Source organism: Neomonachus schauinslandi, chromosome 11 (assembly GCF_002201575.2).
Source record: "Neomonachus schauinslandi chromosome 11, ASM220157v2, whole genome shotgun sequence".
In the NCBI taxonomy this organism is placed as follows: Eukaryota; Metazoa; Chordata; class Mammalia; order Carnivora; family Phocidae; genus Neomonachus; species Neomonachus schauinslandi.
The window spans coordinates 26762794-26787653 of record NC_058413.1 but is presented as its reverse complement, the minus strand read 5'-3'; the positions used below and the strand labels follow the sequence as shown (position 1 = coordinate 26787653).

The following is a 24860-nucleotide window of genomic DNA, read 5'->3' as shown; positions in this document are numbered from 1 at the left end:
CATGGAACACTTCATCTAAAACTAATGATGTAATGTATGGGGATTAACATAAGAATAAAAAAAAAAGAAACATCTCCATATAAAGATTGTTATTTAAATTTGAGCTTACCTCTCCAATCTACCTGCTTTATTAACTTTTCAGAGTCTTCAGATAGTTGCATTTTATATTTTCTTCGGAGTGTTTATTTGTAATACATGGGTGATAATAGGCTCTAGTGGGCTTACTTCATCTTGCTTGGCACCAGAGGCCATAACTTTTTTTAAAAATTTATTGTTTTATCAATTTACAGTCATGATTTCTGATGCTCAAATTATCCTGTAATGGGCAAGTAGGAGTCTCTTCAATGTTTTGGTATTTTTATTGTGATTACATTGAATTCATAAATTAATTTTAAGGGAAAATCTATCTTTACAGTATTGTCTTCTCATCCACTTATAGAATATATTGTTTTTCTACTTATTCAGATCTTATATATTTTCATATTGTGTCATTTTTCTCTACATAGATATTATAGTTTCTGCAGTTTTTTAACTACAGTTTTCTCCATTTTGTCTTCTTATTGGTTACTGATGGTGGTGTATGGCAATTACTGATTTTTGTATCTCCATTTTGGCTTTAGCATTTTTGTTGGATTTTTATTTTAACAGTGTTTCCACCTGCCTTTCTTGCATTTTTAGGTAGACAGTTATGGGGTCTTGTAAAAATAATGAGAGTTTTATCTTTCTCTCTTCTTTTTTTTTTTTTTCTTGTAATTTAACTTACTGGCTCAGCCTCTGTTTAGTAGTAGCAATGAGAGCAAGCATCCTGACCTCCTCCTTGGTATTAAACAGAATATGTAGTGTTTGACTGTGAAATCTATTTGTTGTCAGTTTCTAGTACTATATACTCTTTAAGAAAATTTCCTTCTGTTTTGAGGTTCTCACTTTTTAAAAAAATTAACAATGGGTATTGAATTTTGTCAGATGCCTTTTTGACCCTCTAATAAATCTCCTTTTTTCTCCACATTATCCTGTTACTTGATTTCCTAATGCTGAACCTGTTTTGAGGTTCTTAAAAAATATTTCTAAATTAACAGTGGGTATTGAATTTTGTGATTTACCTATTTTCAAGAGAGAGAGCACCTGCGTGCAAGCAGGGGGGAGGGGCAGAAGGAGAGGGAGAGTGAGAGACTCTCAAGCAGACTCCACGTTGAGCACAGAGCCCAACGAGAGGGGTGCGATCTCACAACCCAGAGATAAGGACCTGAGCCAAAACCAAGAGTCTGTCTTAAGTGATTGAACCACCCATGCACCCCAATCTATTATTCGATTTCTTAGTGTTGAACCTTTTTAAGAAAACTCTACCATGAACCCTGCTTGGTCATGATTAATTATTTTAATCCATTGCAAGATTTAGGTTGCTCCTGTTTTATTTGAGAGTTTTACACCTAGATTCATAAATGAGATTATTGTTTATAGTGATTTTTGTCTTAATCTTTTTGTTGTAGTTTTTTGTTTTTGTTTTTTGGTCTTGTTTACTTTTATATTCAGGAATATGCTGGTCTTATACATTGAATTAGGAAAATTTTTATATTTGTCTAAGCTGTGAAAAAGTTTACCACATATAATAGGGATTTAGTAGAACTTTCTAAGAGTATATGGGACTTTCCAGTTTTTTCCTGAGGTAGTTTAATCTATCTGGATCAATTTTTAAAAAGGTATATTTTCTAGTAAAATCATCCCTTTCATTTAAATTTTTCAATCCATTGTTATAAAGTTGTACATAGCATTCTAAGTTTTTAGTCTCCTCTTTTTCTGTAGTTATGTTCTCTTTCTTTTTTCTTTTTTTTTTAGTATTTTATTTATTTATTTGAGAGAGACAGAGATAGTGAGAGAGAGCTCGAGCAGGAAGGAGGGGGAGAAGCAGGCTTCCCGCGGAGCAGGGAGCCCAATGCTGGGCTCGATCCCAGGACCCCGGGATCATGACCTGAGCCAAAGGCAGAGGCTTAACCATCTGAGCCACCCAGGCGCCCCGTTATGTTCTCTTTCTTGCTCCAAATGTGTTTGAATCTTTTTCCTTACTATTCTGTGAAAAGTTTGTCTATTTAGTGGTTCTCTTCAAAGAACCAGTGTACTTTTCTTTTTTAACTCCTATTTTCATTTTTTTCTCACTTTTTCTTAATTTCTTTAATCAGTTCTTTTTCCCTATCTTCCCTGGGTTCAATTTAATGTTCTCTCTCTGACTTCTTGAGCTTAATACTTAAGTTTATTTTTATATATCCTGCTTTTTCATGAATGGTATTAAAGTGTAAGTTTACTTCATTGTATCTGGCTTTATCTATGCCTCTGGTTTCAATTTGTAATTCTCTCACTGTCCTTTCTAAATGGTTTGTCATTTCAGTTTTGATTTCCTTTTTAACACAAGAGTTATTAAGAAAAAGTAGGATTTTGCCTATTTCCTAGTAGGTTTCTGTTTTTGGTGGTGGTGGTAGTGGTATTCCTTTATTAATAATTTATGACCCTACTGTATTTTGGTCAAGGGAATGCTTAAATAATGCCTGCTTTTGGAAATTTATGAAAATTTTTTAGTGGCGGGGCGCCTGGGTGGCTCAGTCGTTAAGCCTCTGCCTTCGGCTCAGGTCATGATCCCAGGTCCTGGGATCGAGCCCCGCATCAGGCTCCCTGCTCGGTGGAAAGCCTGCTTCTCCCTCTCCCACTCCCCCTGCTTGTGTTCCCTCTTTCGCTGTCTCTCTCTTTCTGTGTCAAATAAATAAATAAAATCTTTTTTAAAAAAAATTTTTTTTAGTGGCTTGGTAAATGGTCAATTTTTATAGATATTCCATGAATACCAAGTGCTAATAGATTTTATTTGGTAATGCTGTTCATATCCTTTGTATCTTTTTGTTTTTTGTTTAATGTAATAAATGACATTAGGTTATATAAGAAAATGTATATGTATATGTTGGAGGTAAATGACCGGTCTAGAATTTGCCTTAAACTATCCCAGCAAATATAAAAGGGACTGATGGACAGGTGAAAGAAGTATACCAAATGTTCATAGTTGTTATAGCTGGGTTATAGTATTTGAGGATTTGTATTCTCTACTTTTATGTATGTTTGAAATTATTAATAATAAACAGTTTTTAAAATCCTCCCTATCCTTATTTGTTTTTAGATTGCTTGATCTGTTGATTCCTGAAAAAGGTGTGTTAAAGTTTCCAACTATGTTTGATTGTTTTTCTAATACTGTTTACTTGATATGTTATGAACCCACATGATTAGGTACATAAAATTTTACTAAGTTAAATTTCCTTTTCATAAAATTTCTTTTTCTAATTTAATTTCCAATTTCTGTTTAACCATACTAATTTTGTTATTGTTTTGGTATCTTTTTCCATATCTCTGTTTTCTTTCCTTCAGAACATTTTTTCTTGTGAAATACAACTCACATATGGAAATATAAAACATGTAAGAAAAAACACATAAAATTCCTATAAATGTGAAAATGCAGACATTACTTAAGCCATATTCCTTGACCACAATACAGCAATTTTATAAAATAATAGTTGAAAGAATAAAAGAAAGGGACAAAGAAATAAGTTTTTATTTTTAAAACTTCTAAATAACTTATCCAAAATAACTCAAGGATTTAAAAGGAAAACAAAACTGAAATGATAAACCACTTAGAAAGGGCAGTGGAACATTTACATTTCAAAACCAATGGGATGTGCCAAAAGTGTAGAACAAAGAAGAAAATTTATAGCATTAGATGCTACTCGCTAGAGAACAAGAAAATCCGAAAATAAATTGAATAGTAAATTAAACCCAACTTATAACCTCTAGTACTAACCACCATCTGAGTTGGAGATAGTAATCACTTCCCTGCTTTTCTTTTATAATTTTACCACCCGTGTATACATCCCTAAACACTATCTATACTTTTTTTTTTTAAGTATAGTTGACATACAATATTATATTAGTTTCCAGGGTACAACTTATTGTTTCAATAATTCCATATACTTCTCAATCTGTCACCATATGACTTTGTTACAATATTATTGACTGTATTCCCTCTGCAGTACTTTTCATCTCTGTTACTTATTTGATAACTGGAATTTGTACCTCCTAATAACCTCTATATCTATATACTATATTATTCTATACTATGCCATACTATACCTGAACACTGTACTTTTTGGCTTGTTTTAAAGCTTCATAAAAAGGGCATTATATAGTATTGATACATTTTTCCTCTACTGATTCCAAAGTTATACATTCTTTTTAAAAATATATTTGCTTAGCTTTTTATTATGGACATTTCAAATATGAACAAAAAGATTGGTGTAATTAAACCAATTTATGTATCACTCAGTTTTAATAATCACTGATACGTGCACATTCTTGTTTCATTCCTATCTTCATCTACTCTCCCAACCTCTGATTATTTTGATGAAATATTTCTGTTCTTTTCCTGGTTATAATAGGAATTACGGTGTTTTCAGCTTCTCAAAATCTGTTAATAATCTACTCTCCTCCTGGATAATGAGGCTTTTGAACACTAGAACTCTTTCAACAATGTGTATAGTTTTCAGACTGTAAGCTTTGCACCTCTTTTCTAAAATATTTTCTTCCTTTTGATGGTATTATTAATGGAATTGTGTTCCTAAATTAATTTCTGGATAGTTCATTGCAAGTATATAGAAATGCAATTGGGGGCATCTGACTGGCTCAGTAGGTAGAACATGCGACTCTTGATCTTGGGGTTGTGAATTCAAGCCAGGTTGGGTGTAGAGCTTACTTAAAAAAAAATACAATTGATTTTTATGTATTGATCTTATACCCTGAAAACTTGCTGAATTTACTTATTAATTCTAATAGTTTTTTAGGAGATTCCTTAGGCTTTTCTGTATACAAGACCATGTCATCTGCAAATGAAGATTTTTTATTTCTTCAGACATCTTTCTTAGGGGAAAGCATCTAGTTTTTTTACCATTAAGTATGATGTCAGGTTTTTTTTGTAGATGCCCTTTATCAGGTTAAAGAAGTTCCCTTCTGTTTTTAGCTTGTTGAGTGTTTTTGTCACAAGTGTTTAAATTCATGATGTTGAATTTTGCCAAATGCTTTTTCTGCATCTAATGAGATGGTCCTGTGATTTTTGTCCTTTGTTCATAATATGGTGATTGATTGCTGTTTAGGTATGCATTCCTAGGATAAAACCCACTTGGTCATGATGTATAGTTCTTTTTATATGCTGGTTGATTTGCTCATATTTTTTATTATATTCATGAGGGATAATGGTCCTCTGGTTTTTCATGATGTTTTTGTCTGGTTTAGGTATTGGAATAATATTAGTCCTATAAAGTGAGTGCTTCTTCCTATTTTTCAAGTTTATGATGGACTGGTATTCATTCTTATTTAACTGTTGGTAGAGTCTTACTCATGAACTCATTTGGGCCTGTGCTTATCTTTGTGGGATACTTTTTTTTTTTTTTAAGATTTTATTTATTGATTTGACAGAGAGAGACACAGCAAGAGAGGGAACACAAGCAGGGGGAGTGGGAGAGGGAGAAGCAGGCTTCCTGTGGAGCAGGGAGCCCGATGTGGGGCTCAACGTGGGGCTCTATCCCAGGACCCCAGGACCATGACCTGAGCCCAAGGCAGACGCTTGACGACTGAGCCACCCAGGTGCCCTGTGGGATACTTTTTAATTTCTTTTATTCTCTGTATTTGTTGGTCTATTCAGATGTTCTTTTTCTTCTTGAGTCCTTTTCAGTGGTTTTCATCTTTCTAGGAATTTGTCCATTTCATCTAAGTTGTTTGTTAGCATACAATTTTTTATATTATTTTATAATCCTTTTTATTTCTGTAGCTCTTAAAGCTTTTTCAAAGTATTTTGGGGGTGTTGTTTTCCCTTTCCACATCAAATCGGCTTTTCTTCTGGGAATTCTTCACAGCTTTGGTCAGCTGACCCTTTCTTATCTTGCATCACTCTTGTGTCTGTACTTAAAAGCTTAATGGTCTTAGGTGTAAGTGTAGATTGATGGAGGCTCAGTCTGATTGTCATTCAGATGTAGTTCCATCACTTTGATTCTTGGAAATCAACCATTCTTTAATTTCTTATTGTAGTATTCATTGTTTCAAACAATTTGATGGTAAAAATAATCAAGTCTTTCTTTTTAAACTGTTCAGATTTTACTCAGAGCAAATAAATATTTATTTGTCTTACTGATTTGCATTTCCTTGATCTAGTTTCAGAAGCCCTACGGGTGGCAACTACTAGCCCAACTGCCAATGCTACTGGTACTGCTACTCCGTCCTCTACCACTGGGGGTGCAGTTAAGCAAGAACCTCCCTCCTCGACTTCATCTACAGTACATATCCTGGAAAATATAAATTCTACAGAACCCCCAAAACCCTGCGAACCTGATGGTCTTCCTTCAGACCAGTTTGCAAAAGGACAGGACACTGTTGCCATAGAAGGTTTTACAGATGAGGAAAACACAGAAAGTGGAGGAGAAGGCCAATACAGAGAGCGTGATGAATTTGTGGTCAAGATAGAAGACATAGAGACTTTTAAGGTGATTTGAATGTTCACAGGTTTTAAAGGTCATAGTTTAGTGGGCATGCCCTATAATAAGCCTTCATAATGACTTTAATAGTATGATCTAGCTTGAATTGCAAAAAGTTATATTTTGATAGTTATTCTAAGTTATAATTGTTAAATAATAAAATCAAACCAGCAGGTGTCAGATATTTTGAAAAAGAAAACAGTCTAAAATAATTTTGACTTATATCTGAGTTTTATGTATTTCTGACTAGTCACTATGTTGCATTTAGGTACTAGTAATTAGAGCTGTTTTGAAATGTTAATTTTTTTCAAGGCTCCCAACTCATTGTATCATTAGGAGTTTGGAGAAAATGATTTTTTTTTTTTTAAGATTTTTATTTATTTATTTGACAGAGATAGAGAGCACAAGTAGGCAGAGAGGCAGGCAGAGGGAGAGGGAGAAGCAGGCTCCCTACTGAGCAGGGAGCCCGATGGACAACTCGATCCCAGGACCCTGGGATCATGACCTGAGCCGAAGGCAGCAACTGAGCCACCCAGGCGCCCCGAGAAAATGATTTTTTAATTTAACAGTTTAAAGAAAATAACAGGAATATAATGTAAACATAGAATTATTTTCATAATTGCAAATTGTAGAACCATACGTAGAATGTCAAATTTCGTACTGGAAAAGTTTAGCTGTTCTTAAAAAGTAGGTTTAAGAAAACCTATTTTTTGGGGTTTTGTTTGCTTGCTTTTGATTTTTTAATTGGGGCAGAGAGGAATGGCATTAAAAAGTATAATGAGGAACATAACCTTCAAATTATCTATATGCCTTCCATTCACAATTAACTACTGTTAATATTTTAGCATGTATGTTTCTGGTCTTTTTTAATACATACATACTCTTATAAAATTGCGTCAATAATGTATGACAGTATTATTAGAGGAAAACTTTCCAATAGTTACACAGAAGGGTAATGGGCTACTGTGCATATTTCTGGAAGAATTTTAGCAGAGACTGAATAGCCAGCTTATAAGAATTGTTGCAAAAGTTTAGGTAGGTAAAAAACAGAAGTTTAGCTAGATAGGTCTTTAATTTTCCTTTCAGCTCTAAGAGTCTATAAATCTAGAATTTGTTGTTAGTTTTTATAAATGTAATTAATTCCACATATTACAGGAGGCTTTAAAAACGGGAAAAGAACCTCCAGCTATTTGGAAAGTACAAAAAGCTTTATTACAGAAATTCGTTCCTGAAATTCGAGATGGACAAAGAGAATTTGCTGCTACCAATAGTGTAAGTAAAATGCTTCTTTCCATTAGTCTTCCTGGTTTTTTTTGACAAAATAGAGATCCTGGGGAAAATACAGAATGATTTAAATTTAAATGTAATTTATATTGAACATTTCTGATATAAAATAGCATAAAATTTGATATATGATACTCTGATAGTCTGATTTTAAAATAAAATCAGTATGTAAATACCAGCTTTTGAAAATTAAATCACTTTATACAAATATGTAAACTTCTTTTTAAATTGTTATTAGTCTATGAAGAGTTCATATGGACTCAGAGGCTATATTAATTTTTCTGCCAGTCAAACATCCTGATTTACCAGAAGACTTATAGAAATGATTCTTTTGTACTTATGTAGTTACTTAATAGCATTGAATAAGTGAGCATCTGGTAATTAGCCAAATGAGATTGCTTCTATGTATAGGCTTGCAGGTAAGAATAAGCCTGAGGTCATTTTTATTGAGGGTGAAAAGTAGCCTGGCCAGACCTGCATTTGAAAAACTTAAAGGATGGCAGTGTGATAGTCAAGCCAACAAATATGTACAGAATGTATAAGTATGTAATTCAGAGTGTTTCTTTCCTTAGTACCTTGGGTATTTTGGAGATGCAAAGAGTAAATACAAAAAGATATATGTGAAGTTCATTGAAAACACAAACAAAAAGGAGTATGTCAGAGTGTGTTCCAAAAAGCCAAGAAGTAAGCCTTCACAAACTATCAGGTATTTATTTTTGTATGTAATATATTTATATAGCAATTATTGGAAGACTTATTTTTGGCAATGTAATTTTTTAAGTTTTTTGTTTTGTTTTTTTTTTAGTAATCTCTATACCCAGTGTGGGGCTTGAACCCACGACCCCAAGATCAAGAGTCGCACATTCCTCTGATCAAGCCAGCCAGGCACCCTGGCAGTGTTTTATATAAATAATTACATCAATTAAAGAGCCTGGTTTGGTTTGGTTTGGTTTGGTTTTTTCATTATATACAAGTCTGAAAATTCAGTGCCCGCTGTAATAAGTGATTCCTTTTGAAGTAATGAGATAGGGGCTATAAAGTTCATGACTATCTATGGTAGGATGGGTACTCCTTTCTTTCCCAGAGTCCTTTTGGTGTCACCCTAATGTAGTGGGGGGAAAATGGCTGAGTCAAAAGATTTGAGTCCAGCTTTCTGTGACCTAGAGTAACACAACATTTTTGAAGCCCCTTTTTTATCCATAAAATGAAAATTATAATGAAGTGTCAAATTTTAACTGAAATGAATTTTGAGGAAAAAATTGTAAAACCTATACATTACTAAGCAAGTATACAATAGAATTATCATCATATATTAATTATCGTGATTCTGGGTTATCTGGAACATGAATCTGGAAGACAAATGACCTAGCCACATTCCTGTGATCTGTATGGGACAAGGGGATATGAGCCTAGATATTCTCAATCTAGTGCTAGGAAGGTCTAGTTTGATTAAGATTCCAGCTTCCTGAAAGCAGCACACCTTATTTTTATGATGAAATTTTATCCACTTGAATCTCCAGAACTAACACAAAATCTTGAGGGGCTCTAGGACAGATATAGTTGGGTCTCCACATCAAAACCTGGTTCCACCAGAGCCTGTGAGGGTTTCAGATGGTCAGAGTTAGATGTGGCTATCAAGGGTGTATCGTGCATTACTTCCCAAAGCCTTTGATCACTGGTTGTACAGCCTCATCTGCAGGAAAATGAGTTCATAAAGGGAGAGAAGGAGTGAAGAGAGAGAAACAGAGATTGAATTAATAGTCCTTTAATAACTGAATATTGAATGTCAGTGGTTAAAGAGTGTATTTCAGGAGAATTTGGAGGGGGGAATCATCATTGGAGATATGTAGAACTTGGACTTCATTTTGGAGGTGTTGGTGAAGTAATACACTTTTCTTCACTAGCGTTACTCATTTTTGGTCTAATTCATTTAATTTGACAATTCAGTGTGTTAATGAAGTTTGTCTGTAACATTGCAGAACTGTTCAGGCTAAGCCAAGTAGTAGCAGTAAAACTTCTGATCCTCCAACACCAAAAACTACAACTACAAAAGCCCCTTCCGTGAAACCCAAAGTTAAACAGCTGAAAGTAAAGGCTGAGCCACCACCAAAGAAACGGAAGAAATGGAAAGAAGAGTTTTCATCATCCCAATCTGACTCCTCTCCTGAGATCCATTCTAGTAGTAGTGATGATGAGGGTAAGTTCTCCATGAAATGAATACCTTGATAACTTTAGATTATCTACATGAACAGAGAGAAGGAGTAATGCTCACAACTCAAAATTGTTTTATTTTTCAGGGGATTTACCTAATTAAATTAGTTCAGCCTAGGCTTTTATAAAAATAAATTTTAAAAATACATACGTACTTACATATATATGTACATACAAACACAAATTCACATTCCCTGAACACTAATTGAAAGCACAGTTTGCCCACACATACAACCTTGTAAAGTAGAAAAAGCAGTGAACTGAAAGAAGACTGTTTTGAGTTCTAACCATACTAATGCCTGTTATCTCACCTCTTTGGATAGGATGGGGATTAGATCAGATAATTTATACTAAGAGTCCTGTTCTAAACGTCTGAGTCCACATTTATGTCAGAAGAAAAGAGTAAAATGAGTCTAGGAAGCAACTCTGAAACTGTAGTTAGTAAAGTATAGTAATATATATATAATAATGTGTACTTACGTATATATGGAATATGTTTATTAATTATATAATATCATGCATACTGCTGGGTATCTGCCCCTAGCAAACCAGCTGCCCTTGACTAAGCTAGGTAACCTCTGTGTGCCTTAGTTTCTCTTTTATAAAATGAAAAGATTGAAATAGATCAGCAGTTATCAAACTTTTTGACTGTAGAACACTTTTTTATACTCTTAAAACTATTGAAGACACCAAAGAGCATTTTTGTAGGCTGGATGTAGATATAGATGTATTTACTTTATTAGAAACTAAAACCTTAGATAGTTGTAAAACACAAGAATACACCAGCACACATTCCATTAGTCATCAAGTTTGGTGTGTAATATATGCAAGAAACATCAAGAAGTTCAGTCTAGGGCAGAGGTTGGCAAACTGTGGCCAGTGGGCCAAATCCGACCGGCAGCCTGTTCTTGTAAAAGTTTTAAATGGAACATGAATTCATTTACATATTTTCAGATAGTTGCTTTTCTACTATGGTGGCAGATTTGAGTCGTTGCTACAGAGAGCATATGACCATTAAAGCCTCAAATATTTGCCCCTGGCCCTTTCCAGAAAAAAATTGGTGACCCTTCTTCTGGAGCATAAAGTTGGAGGTGGGCAGAAAAAGATGAAAGGTTGATGGAAGGCTGCGTGTGCCAAGCTAAAGCTAAAAAGCCTGGGATCCTATAAGCCCAGGAGAGTCCTTGGAGGGATTTAAGTAGGGAGCAAACAGGGTGAAATTGGAATTTGAATTATAAGATGTGATAGTTCAGGTATAAACTGAAAGTCTGAACCTAAGTTGCGGCAGTAGGGGTGGAAGAGGGAGACGCATAAGAAATTCAGGCTGAATGTGAATGATGAATTGGGATTGGGGGTGCTATTGAGGTTGATGGCCAGGTTGGCTTCTGACATTACAAGTGTCATTGCTTGGGAGCGCATCTTAAAGCTTATTTGAATAGAAATAGAATTGTAACAAAAAGTCGTCTTCAGTGCAAAAGTCTACTTTGTGTTGTTTTTTAAAAGCTACTTAGAAAATGTGCACATCAGAATTTATAAAGAAACTCAGTGCTTTGAGTATGTGTGGAAGGCAATATATGTAGTCTTTGCAGTTAACATTCCTGCTTACTGTTTAGAGTGCTTTGGGTTCTGAATGTGCACACAACTGTACCACTTCCTCAAAGGACATTCAAGATAAAATTTTTCTTTATTGGTAACTCAAGTTGTGGCCACTAGGTGTCACTAATAGGTAAGCTTTTTAGTGCTTCTTAAAAAGGCAAATATTGATAATAAACATAGATTTATAGGCTGGTGGTTTTCAAAATTATTTGTTTCACGACTTCCTTATAATCTTCAGATTTATTGAAGATTCTAAAACACTTGTGTTTTTGTGGGCTTTATGTATTTATATCTACCAAATATCAATTAAAATAAATTTTTAAAATATTTATTTAAAATAAACCCATTACAGGGGCGCCTGGGTGGCTCAGTTGGTTAAGCGTCAGCCTTCGGCTCAGGTCATGATCCTGAGGTCCTGGGATCGAGCCCCACGTCTGGCTCCCTGCTCAGCCGAGAGCCTGCTTCTCCCTCTCCCTCTGCCTGCCACTCTGCCTACTTGTGCTCTCTCTATCTGTCAAATAAATAAAATCTTTAAAATTAAATAAATAAAATAAACCCATTGCATGTTAATATTTTAACAACTGTATTTTCCTAAACAGTAGTTTTAGAAGAGTAGCATTTTCATATTTGCTTCTACATTTATTATTTCGGCTAAAGTATATAAAGAAAACCCAGCCTTGGGGCTCCTGGGTATCTCAGTTAAGCATCTGCTTGGGGGCACCTGGGTAGGTCAGTCGTTGAGCGTCTGCCTTTGGCTCGGGTCATGATCTCAGGGTCCTGGGATCGAGCCCCGCATTGGGCTCCCTGCTCAGCAGGAGGCCTGCTTCTCCCTCTCCCACTCCCTCTGCTTGTGTTGCCTCTCTCGCTGTGTCTCTCTCTGTCAAATAAATAAATAAAATCTTTAAAAAAAAAAAAAAATCTGCTTGGGCTCAGGTCATGATCCTGGGTTCCTGGGATTGAGCCCTGCATCAGACTCCCTGCTCACCGGGGAGTCTTCCTCTCTCTCTGCCTCTCCCCCTGCTCGTGCTCTCACACTCTCTCTCTCAAATAAATAAATAAATAAATATAAAGTCTTTTTTAAAAAAAGCAAGAAAAAGGAAAACCCAGCTTTGTGTAGATTTGTAGTTGGGAAAGGGAGGAATATTTTAATTTTCAGACAAGTATGAGTATTTTTATTTGATACTCAGAAGTTTTTTGTTTTATAAACTTAACAAGTAGTAGTTTCTTCGTTTCATGCTTGTTACGTTAAAAATCTATTGGTTTGTCTTATCCCCGAATGTATCTTTAATCCATGAATGATTTTGTAACATTATCCATTGGTCATGTGAAAATATGTTAGCTCATTAATGTATATATTCTGTTTCACTTTTTTCCACATTTTAAAAATTGTGGTAAAATATAACAAAATTTGCTGTTACAGCCATTTTTAATTGTACAATTCAGTAGCATTAATTATGTTCACACTTTTTTAAAATTTTTTTTTAAACTTTATTATTATTTTTTAAGATTTTATTTATTTATTTGACAGAGAGAGACACAGCGAGAGCGGGAACACAGGCGGGGGTGGGGGGTGGGAAAGGGAGAAGCAGGCTTCCCACAGAGCAGGGAGCCTGACGCGGGGCTCGATCCCAGGACCCTGGGATCATGACCTGAGCCGAAGGCAGACGCTTAACGACTGAGCCACCCAGGCGCCCCTATATTCACACTGTTGTGCAACTATCACAACTATCTATTTCCAGGACATTTTCATCACACCAAAAAGAAACTTTGTAACCATTAAGCAGTAACTCCTCATTCCTTTTCCCCCAGTTGCTAGTAATCTTTAGTCTACTTTCTGTTTCTATGAATTTGCCTGTTCTAAATATCTAATATAAATATGCCTGTCTTATTTCACTTAACATGTTTTCAAGGTTCATCCGTGTTACAGCATGTTTTCACAATTATTGCTTTTTATGGCTGAATACTGTTCCATTATAAGGTTATCCATTGTATGTTCATTTTGTTTATCTTTTCATCTATTGATGGACACAGTTGTTTCCGCCTTTTGACTATTGTAAATAATGCTGCAGTGAACATTGGCATACAAATATCTGTTTGTATCTTTTTTTCAATACATCTAGGAGTAGAATTTCTGAGTCATATGATAATTATATGTTTAGCTTTTTGAGGAACCACCAAACTATTTTCCACAGTGGTTGCACCATTTTACATTCCCACCAGCAATGCATAGGATTCCAGTTTCTTCATATCCTCACCAATACTTGTTATATTTTGGTTTGGGTGTGTTGTTGTTTATTGTAGCCATCCTAGTAGGTGTAAAGTGGTATCTCATTGAAGTTTTGATTTGTATTTCCCTAACAACTAATGATGTTGAGCATCTTTTCAAGTGCTTACTGGCCATTTCCTTATCTTCTTTGGAGAAATGTCTATTCAGATCTTTTGCACATTTTTTAATTGGGTCATTTCTCCTTTTGTTCTTGAGTTGTGGGAGTTCTTTATATAAACTAGATATTAAACCCTTATCAGATACATGATTTGAAAATATTTTATCCTATTCTGTAGGTTGACATTTCACTTTTGATAATGTCCATTGATGCACAAAAATTTGAAATTCTAATGAAGCCAAATTTATGTTTTTTTCTTCTGTTGCTTAGACTTTTGGTGTCATATTTAGAATCCATTGCCAAATACAAGGTCATGAAGATTTACCCCTATATTTTCTTGTAAGAGTTTCATGATTTTAGCTCTTACATTTAGGTCATACATTTTTACAGTATCAAAAAATAACACTTATTAATAGTACCACTGATCTCATCAGTGAACTCCTTAAATAGTGGGATGTTGTCAAGCTCATAGTGGTAGATACACATTTTCCAAAATTCTAATTTTCATTTGAAACCTCAAATTTTATCATTGGCAGCAAATGCTGTCAATTGTTTTCGTTGAATGGCAGGTTCACTTCATTAATTTTTAAGAATACCAAGTCTGCCAAATACCCAAGTCTGAATAGGCATAATGTGTGTGTCAGTCATCCTTTTAAATGAAAATGGTGTCCCATGGGGAGAAAAGTGGCTAGTTCACCTTGTAACTAAAACAATTGCATAGATGTTCTTCCAAGAGATAACCATCATACTTCATAACAGAAGTGCTTGTGTACCTCTCATTTCATCACACAGAATGTTAAGACATTTACTCAATAGTAAGGACTTAATACAAATAATTTTTACTGCTTCACCAAGGACTATTCTTTTTTTTTTATTTTTTAATTTCTTTTAAATAATCTCTACCCAACATGGGGGTCAAGCACACAACCTCAACCTCAAGAGTTGCATGCTCCATCAAATGAGCCAGCCAGGCGCCCCCAGGACTATTTTTAAGTGAAACTGGCTCCCCCCCCCCCCCCCAAAATGCATGGCAGTGAGATGGCAAAGTATATGGCTACTAGTACAATTTGGTGTCACTGCCTCAATTCATGCTAACTAATAACTAAGGCACCAGTAGTTCTACCCATCATTTTTATAAATGTGAACAGAGTGAAAAAGATATATAACATTTTACACTTTTATGAAAACAATTTTAACATCAGAAAAAGGATCTTGGGGGGAAACCCCAAAAGGTCCTGGGACCATACTTTAAGAACTGCTATTACAGGCTATGGTAATAGTTTGTTAATAACAACAAATGCAACCGAGTAAATTTTAAAGATTAATTGGCTTTATTCTTCGATTCATGGATCAGGCAGCATCCCATCTATCAAGGAGAGGAACCTCAAAAAGGCTACAGAAAAGGAAGGGTTTTTAAAGGTAGAGAGTGGAAAAAATTAAATTAGCAAAGAATCCATTGTTTTAGGCAAGATCGCCCTCCTAAGGTGAAATGAAAGGGGTCTAACAGTAAATTTCCTAGTGCTGACCAGTAAATTTGCTAGTGCTGACTGGTTAATGGTTACATTTCTGGGGGCTTGAAACTACAGTTAGGTGTTATTAAGTCTTGGTGGTGTACTGACTTGGGGCCTTAACTTAAGGTGACAGCATTTTGGACCTGTGGTTTGTTTTTTTTTTACAAGTCATGTATTTGAATGAAAAAAGTAAAAATTGAGACAGTTCTAATCTTGCAGTTTTTTCCATTGAATTTCAGTGAAATTTTCTCTCTGCATGGGCTATTTTATATATATTTTTTTAATTTCGGGACACCTGGGTGGCTCAGTCATTAAGTGTCTGCCTTCAGCTCAGGTCATGATCCCAGGGTCCTGGGATCAAGCTCCGCGTCGGGCTCCCTGCCCCGCGGGAAGCCTGCTTCTCCCTCTCCCACTCCCTTTGCTTGTGTTCCCTCTCTTGCTGTCTCTCTCTCTCTGTCAAAAAATAAATAAAATATTTTTTAAAAAAAATTTCGTATAAGCCTTGGCTCTAAACCAGACTTTTACATAATTTAAGTGTAGAAGTAAAAAAGAAGAGATAACTGTATATTAACTTACACGTTAGATGTCTTATGATTTCTTTTATCTAGGGAAACCGTGAGTTCTGGAGTAGCACAAGCTGATGGCAAATGGCTGTGGTGGGGCCAGGGGAAAAGAAACAGTTTCCTATGGGGCTGACGTTTACAAATGCTGGGCTGGAATTGGGCTTCAGAGTCACCTGGGAATCTTTAGAAGTATAATATTTAAGCTTCATTACTACTGCTACCACCCCCTACCCTCCTACCCACACCAAAAGATTCTGTTTTAGTAAGTCCAGCAATCTGGGTTCTTTGTTTTGTTTTGTTTTAAAAGCTTTCTAGTGATTGTGATGTACAAACCAGCTTTGAGAATCTCTAACCCAGGGTGTTTTTAAAAGCCAAATGGGCAAAACTTGAATTTGAAGAAATTTTACCTACAACCTTATTTCTGCTTCTAGGTTCTTGTTATAAATAAAAGTGTTTTTAAAGTTATCAGGAAGGATATTTAATATTTCATCTTTTTACTCTCCCAGAATTTGATCCTCCAGCTCCCTTTGTCACTCGTTTTTTGAACACAAGAGCGATGAAGGAAACCTTTAAGAGCTACATGGAATTGCTTGTTAGCATTGCTTTGGACCCTGACACAATGCAAGCCTTAGAGAAGAGCAATGGTACAGTCTGCTAAGTAGTACTTTCTTGGTAGTACTTCATGGATCTTCTTTATTCTTGTCTGTTAGTTACGTGTTTAATATATGGATTTTGTAATAGATATCTGTACATTGTCAGTTCACAAATCCATGATATTCATTCTATAAAGTAATCCTGTAATTCATGAATTGTCAATACTTGAACAACTTTATACTGAATGTATTTTTATTGATTTCTACACATGGAAAAATTATATAACTATCCACAAGTCTTCACTAAGTGTCTGTATTACACGCAAGGTCCAGATGTCAATATATTCTACTTTCTGATAATTGGAAAGATGAACTGGATAATAGTGGTATAAAGATTAAAATCATATATTTGTGTCTAGTAAAAGATACATCACAGAATAATTATTTTCTAATCAATTAATAGTAAAACAATGCATGCATTGTGTAATATTCATTAATATTAGTCCTTTATACTCTTCCTTTAATAACTTTTTCTTATAGTAAAAGAGATGAAATTAATATCTGAAATAAACTGGTGATTCATTTATTTAATGTTGCTCACTAATATTTACCCCTCAGCTACTATGGCATTCTCCAAGGACAACTAAAAAAAAAGGAACAAAAGGATTAATGAGCCAGTTTCCATTACCCTTCTATCAAAATGAATTGTATGCATGTATGATCAAAAGATAGTAACAAAGAAAAATCACTAACAATATACTTCAACAGCAGTGCTTTATAATACATATTTTATTTCCACATACTTTGATACACATTGTTCTGTTTTAATCCCAAAACAATTCAGACAGCCATTTTGTAGATGAAGACAGTGAGGCTCGTAGAAGTTAAGTGACTTGCTTAAGAGCCCACAATTTCCAGGTAGCCAAGAAAGGATTAAAATCCAAGGTCTAATTTCTGGTCCATCATTTTTTTGACCATAAAATCAGAGGCAGTAATCTGTACATCAGTCAGTTTAGAATCATGTAGAGCTGGAAGAGATGTTACAGATTACCTAGTCTAAAACACTTATTTTGTAGACTAAGGTTCAAAGAGATTAAATGTATTTCATAGAGTTTTAGAACAAGCTAATGGTAGAATAACCACAATTAAAACCCAATAGTTAATTCCCCAGGTTGGCATTTTTGCCATTAAATGTTTTTTTCACTCAATCAAAAGTCTTTGCATCATAGAATACACATCTCTTAGTACTGGTCATTCCTGGGTAGTTGTATTTTAATTGATTTTTTTTCTATTGCTTATCATTGTTTTATGATTTTTCTCCATTTGCTATAAGGGAGAAGGACATTAATTGTTCTATTTTAAAAGTAATCCACAAATGTTTAAAACTTTGTTTTGTGAAATGTAAATCCTTACAGTTTTTGAAATGATTTAATCACTGCTAGAAAGGTAAAAGAAAACTATCAAGGTGTGGTAGGTATAGTGACCTTCGAACGCATTCCTCACTAAGGACTTTTTCTTCAATTAGAAGAAGTGTTCTTTTGCTGGTCACTGTTCTTATGTTTGTATTCCAAATATAAAGAATCATTTTATCCAGCTACAAAATTAGTAGCCAGATTCTGAGGATTATATATACATTTTCAGAAAGGTTATTAAAGGTGCTTAGTGTTATGAAATACATTATTATGCTGATAAATTAAGAAATCTAGTAACCTAAAATATTTAATACAGCACCAAAAGTAATTAATAGTCTGATGAAAGTGCTTTTCTTTTTTTTTTCTTTTTTTTTTTAAGATTTTATTTATTTATTTGACAGACACAGCGAGAGAGGGAACACAAGCAAGGGGAGTGGAGAGGGAGAAGCAGGCTTTCCGCTGAGCAGAGAGCCTGATGTGGGGCTCGATCCCAGGACCCTGGGATCATGACCTGAGCCAAAGGCAGACACTTAACGACTGAGCCACCCAGGCGCCCTGAAAGTCCTTTTCTCAAAGGAGCTTAAAGTTTTTCTAAAGTTTCTTTAGAAAAAGAAAGTGAAGGGGCGCCTGGGTGGCTCAGTTGGTTAAGCGACTGCCTTCGGCTCAGGTCATGATCCTGGAGTCCTTGGATCGAGTCCCGCATCGGGCTCCCTGCTTGGCAGGGAGTCTGCTTCTCCCTCTGACCCTCCTGACCCTCCCCCCTCTCATGCTCTCTCTCTCAGTCTCTCTCTCAAATAAATAAATAAAATCTTTTTTTAAAAAAAAAAAAAGAAAGTGAAAAGTTTTAGTTAGGAATCTTTATCTCCTCTCCCCTTTTCTGAAATAACTCTTTGGCTCTTGTGTTTTTGAAACTGGATTTTGATCATTTTTTCTTCCCTTACTTTTTCTTTGGCCCAAACTACAGTTAAATTAAGAATATCATACTTGGGAGGGCGCCTGGGTGGCTCAGTGTCTTCCTTTGTCTCAGGTCATGACCTCAGGGTCCTGGGATCAAGCCCCTCATCAGGCTCCCTACTCAGCAGGGAGTCTGCTTCTCCATCTCCCTCTGCTGTTCCCCCTGCTTGTGCACTCATTTTCTCTCTCTCTCTCTCTGTCAAATAAATAAAATCTAAAAAAAAATTCGTATTTGGTATTTTACAGAATTTTATAATGTCAGGTAAATCTATATTTTGTAATACAATTATTGTTTGGATGATAAATGAAGTCTAGAGAAATTAGGCAATTTGTTTACTGGTCACTTAGCTGTCATCAGTCAGTTCTAGTGGCAGAGACAAGGTTAAAACCCAGGACTTCTGATCCTGTCATCCTCTATGCTGCTTTTTTCTCACTCGGCTATTGCAGACCTATTTTTCAAGTTAGCTTTTGTTCAGAAAGCTACATGTCCAGTATTTTAAAAGTAATATTTATATATACCCATGAATTTAATGTTTTAACTTTGAGGAAAAGTTGGATTTTTTACAAGTTTTTGTGTTGATAGTTTATCCTGTTAAAATAAATTTTTATCTTGTTTTAGATGAGCTACTTTTGCCTCATATGAAAAAAATAGATAGCATGCTGAATGATAACCGAAAGAGACTTCTTTTGAATCTTCATTTGGATCAGTCATTCAAGGTATTTCCTTCAGATGATTTATTAGCAAACTCTCTGGCAATCATAGTCTTAAGTATAATAGGCAGGAAATTTATGAAAGTCATTCTCAGTTTTCTACAATTTTTCACCCAATGAAAATTTGATTTTTATTCGAGTCTGTTCAGCTTGTCTTTTTATTTTATTAAGCCCATTCTTAGTGTTAATCATTTGCTTTTCACTGCTTAAATTCATTTTTTAGGCTTTTATATGCATCTAGAATTCCTTCTACATAATTTCCAGATGTTTTCAAAAGTACTTCCTTTAAACTACCAAAATGCAGTCATTTTTCTTTTAAACCTTTTCAAAATTTTCATATTTCATCTATAATTAGAATTGGCCTTTTCTTAGCATAGTTATCAAAATTCCCTTACATACCTGATTTACTCAGTATCTGAGGAAAAACTGATCCTAACATAATGGCAGATATATATAGCTATATCTGTTAATATAGCTTGGAACTCTAAGTTGGTTTTGGTGTTATCAGAAATATAGAACAACAAAAAGCTAATCTAAACACAGAAAATTTATCATAGAAGTTACTTCGTAGTCAAAAATTTCCAGCTTTTCTTATTGAAAATGTAACATACAACATTTAGAATCATTTGATCATACCTACCTTGGGAGAAGTTTTTTTATGCATTTGTATAGCTTTTTATTTTTATCAAGAGACTTTATTTTTATAGCAGTTTTAGGTTTACAGCAAAATTGAGCAGAATGTACAGAGAGTTCCCATCTACCACACATGAACAACTTCCCCCATTATCAGCATGTCCCACCAGAGTGGTACATTTGTCATAATTGTTGAACCTACATTGACTCATCCTTCTAACCTGAAGTCCATAGTTTGCATGGCTCACTCATGGTGGTATACATTCTGTTGCTTTGAGGAAGAAAAGTATAATGACATGTTACCTACTATTAAGGTGTCATACAGAATAGTTTCATTGCCTGAAAATACTCTGTGCTCTATTTATCCTTCCCTACCTAACCTCTGGCAACCACTGATCTTTTTACTGTCTCTATAGTTTTACCTTTTCCAGAACGTCCTATAGTTGAAAACCGTATCATATGTAACCTTTTCAGATTGGCTTCTTTCAAATACTAATAAGAATTTAAGGTTCTGGGGCACCTGGCTGACTCAATCAGTAGAGCATATGACTCTTGATATCAGGGTTGTGAGTTCAAGCCCCATGTTGGGCATAGAGCTTGCTTTTTAAAAATAAAAAATAAAGATCTAAAAAATCACTTGTTTAAAAAAAAAAAGAATTTTTTTCTAACTTGTCTTTTTATGGCTTGAGAGCTCATTTCTTTTTACCAGTGAATAATGTTCCATTGTCTGAATATACCACAGTTTATCTATCCATGTACTGAAGGACATCCTGGTTGCTTCCTTACCTTGGCAATTATCAATAAAGCTACTATGTAAACATTTGTGTGCAGGTTTTTGTGTGGATATAAGTTTTCAACTCATTCGGGTAATTTGTATAGCTTTTTCACATCCCTGTTTTATCTGAACTCCACATAAAAGTGAAAGTTGACTTCATTTTAGCTAGGTGAAAATTAAAGCTCTGAGACTGAGTTCAAAATTAAATCTCACCAGAGGTGCCTGGCTGGCTCAGTCAACAGAGCATGTGACTCTTGATCTGGGGGTTGTAAGTTTGAGCCCTGCATTGGGTGCAGAGTTTTCTTTTAAAAAAAACAAAGTTAAATGACACCAAACTACTAATAGTCCTATATTCTTCACTGACATGCACTTGCAAAGAAAAAAAAGTCAAAGGGTAGTATGAAACCCAGTACTAAGAATCTGGTCTACCGACTCCTAGTCCAGTATTTTCTGCTTAACTGCTGTCAACAAATGAAATTTGGAAAATGCCATATTTTCTGCAGAGAAGAGAATGCTGTTATATGTGTGTTTTCTAAAAATTTACTAAATCTTTAAAATGACCAGTTTGGGCTACCCATTTTATTTTTAAAGATTTTATTTTTTTAAAGTAATCTCTACACCCAAAGTGGGGCTCAAATTTATACCCTCAAGATCAAGAGTCACATGCTCCACTGACTAAGCCAGCCAGGCCACCCATTGGCTAGCCATTTAGAAATGTTAAACCAGTTCTCTAATAACTTGTATCACCACTTGGAATTTAATAGATTCAGTAGGTATTTAAGGCTTATGCAATAGTTTATGATGAACAACTGAAAAATTAGTTTTCATATTCTTATTTTCAAAGAAAAAAACCACAGAATTTCTAATTTTAAAATTGGTTATTTTTATTATTTTCATTTATAGCAACTTGCATTTCAAAGCCAAAATATATGCACAGTATTACAATATGATTTTAAAATAGTAAAATACAACAAATAGTAAATTATAAAAGATTAAAAGATTTTCTATTCATTAGAAATGATTAACACCATTAACATGATGATCTCAGTCATTTTGGGAATCCTAAAGCCTTTTGAAGTTAATCATGTTCTGTTTTCCTCTGAAATTCATGTGCTTCCAATCATCTTTAGCGTCTTATCATGAAAGGTGCTTGGGAACTCAAGAGTCTGGAAGAGAGTTGGCCTTAAAGGTTGTAACTGTTTATAAAACAGTGTAGCTTATCAAATGGGAACTTCCTTCTGAATAATAAATATAATGGGAGCACTTGAACCCTTTTAGTGTCAAAATAATAAATGATTGTGTGAACTCAGTTTAATCTTTTAAAACAACTTTTTTTTTTTTTTAAGTAAACTCTATGGCCAACTGAGCCAGCCGGGTGCCCCTTAAAACAGTACTAAAACTAGTTAAATTTAGCTACAAATATCATTCAGTTATTATTTGTAGTTTTTCATGTCCAGATGATTTGCCAAGTAGTTAAGGACAAAATATGCCAGTGACTTTTAATGAGTGGCCTAGAATTGGTTTGGCCATATGGCCACTAAGTTATCAGTGAGTAACTACTGTGTCATTGTGGCCAGAAAATGCATGAAGGTCTGTTTTAGACTCTTCATACAACTGAGGTCAAAAGAAGCAGAGACGTGGTGAAGCCAGAGAAGTATTACAATGCTACTTGTTTTCACTGTTCTCATCAGGGAGAGATCCCATTCATTGGGAATCAGATGCGTTCTTTATAGCAGGGCTTGGCCAAGAGTCAGGTAGGTGTTGACAGTGGTTGAATTGGTAGAGCTTTGAAGAAACCTGTGTCCCTCTTTCTCCTACTTTGAAGCCACAGAGAGGCATTTCTAGAACTCTCTGGCTTGTTAAGGAGTCCCTACAGTGCCATGTGCTATTGGCATAAAGCCAGGTCATAAGGTAAGGTTCACCCAGATTCAAGGGATGAGGAAGTAGGTTCCACATGGTGATGGAGGAGCTACAAAGAATTTGTGGCTCTGTTTAATACCCACGTGTGTTTCTATATTGTATATATTTACCATACCCCATCTATATACATGTGTCTATTATATATAAATGTATGTATATATTTCTGTATTTTTCAAATAGCTGGAAGTAGTTTGGATTAGTTTTCTTCTGATGTCAGTTATTTTTGCTTTATTTTAAAGAATGCTTTGGAAAGCTTTCCCGAACTAACAATAATTACTCGAGACTCTAAAGCAAAAAGTGGGGGTTCTACTATTTCTAAAATCAAAATGAATGGCAAAACTTATAATAAGAAAACTCTAAGGACTTCTAAAACAACCACCAAATCTGCACAAGTAAGTATATATGGTTTGATATAATTATGCCTTTTCCAGTTCATATAATTCCTCTTTAAAATATTGAAACAAGCAAATACTTTGTTGTTATTAACTGTGAAGTCTTTTCAGGTAGGAATGAGCAGCTCCAGCTCAAAGAACAGATACTCGGTCTTATTTTGTTTTTCTCCATTGTCCAGCACAGTATCTGCATGTAGTTAGTGCTTGCAGTTTTGGGTTTTTTTAAGATTTTATTTATTTTATTTGAGAGAGAGACTGAAAGAACGAGTGGGAGGAGGGGCAGAGGGAAAAGCAGACTCTGCTGAGCAGCAAGCTGGATGCGGGGCTCCATCCCAGGACCCTGGGGTCATGACCTGAGCTAAAAGCAGATGCTTAACTGACTGAGACACCCAAGCACCCAGTGCTTGCAGATTTTTAAAATAGATGAATAGGCAAGGAATTACCTGATACCTATATTTATATTTTCTGTATATTTTTTGTCATTAGATATAAATGCAAATAGGTAAGTATGCACATGTTCCATAAGATTCAATATTCCATATCTGCAAAATTATTGAAATTGGAATTCACTCATTTTCAAACATAGTCTAAACTGTTGCCTTTTTAGAAATCAGTTTAGCAACATCAATTTCATGTCAAAAATATATTTTGTAGAAACACATTCACAAATGCATAAAAATGTATGCTTTTGCTCATTGCCTAATTATAAGAGCAATCCAGTTATGCATCACCAGTGGGAAACTGGATAAAGAGCCATCCAAATAATGTAATACTATGTAATTTTTAAAAAGACTCATTCATTCTTTCAGTAAAATTTTTTGAGTGCCTGTTGTGTGAATACAGTTCTAACCACTAGGAATAGAACTGTGAAAAATGGTCAAAATTCCCTGCCCTCATTAATTTATAGCAGTAGGGGGTTATATGTAATAAATAGAGGCAAGTTATGGGGCCCCTGGGTGGCTCAGTTGTTAAGCGTCTGCCTTCGGCTCAGGTCATGATCCCAGGGTCCTGGGATCGAGCCCCGCATCAGGCTCCCTGCTCCCGCGGGAAGCCTGCTTCTCCCTCTCCCACTCCCGCTGCTTGTGTTCCCTCTCTCGCTGTGTCTCTCTCTGTCAAATAAATAAAATCTTTAAAATAAATAAATAAATAAATAGAGGCAAGTTTTAGTTAGGTTAAAAACAAGTTATAAAAAATAAAGTTGCATGGGGCGCCTGGGTGGCTCAGTCGTTAAGCGTCTGCCTTCGGCTCAGGTCATGATCCCAGGGTCCTGGGATCGAGTCCCACATCGGGCTCCCTGCTCGGCGGGAAGCCTGCTTCTCCCTCTCCCTCTCCCACTCCCCCTGCTTGTGTTCCCTCTCTCGCTGTGTCTCTCTCTT

At 35.2% G+C, this 24860-nt stretch overlaps 1 protein-coding gene across 1 annotated transcript in view; it reads left to right on the top strand.

Annotated features, from left to right (window-relative positions):
* The window catches only part of QSER1 (glutamine and serine rich 1), a 78565-nt gene that overhangs the window by 50801 nt on the left and 2904 nt on the right, over positions 1-24860 (top strand). Inside the window, exons 5-11 of the mRNA XM_044919301.1 lie at positions 6235-6557; positions 7704-7820; positions 8405-8538; positions 9812-10029; positions 16601-16738; positions 19673-19770; positions 23332-23484. Of these exons, the coding sequence (XP_044775236.1) occupies positions 6235-6557; positions 7704-7820; positions 8405-8538; positions 9812-10029; positions 16601-16738; positions 19673-19770; positions 23332-23484 (1181 nt within the window). The remainder of the gene's footprint in view (positions 1-6234; positions 6558-7703; positions 7821-8404; positions 8539-9811; positions 10030-16600; positions 16739-19672; positions 19771-23331; positions 23485-24860) is intronic.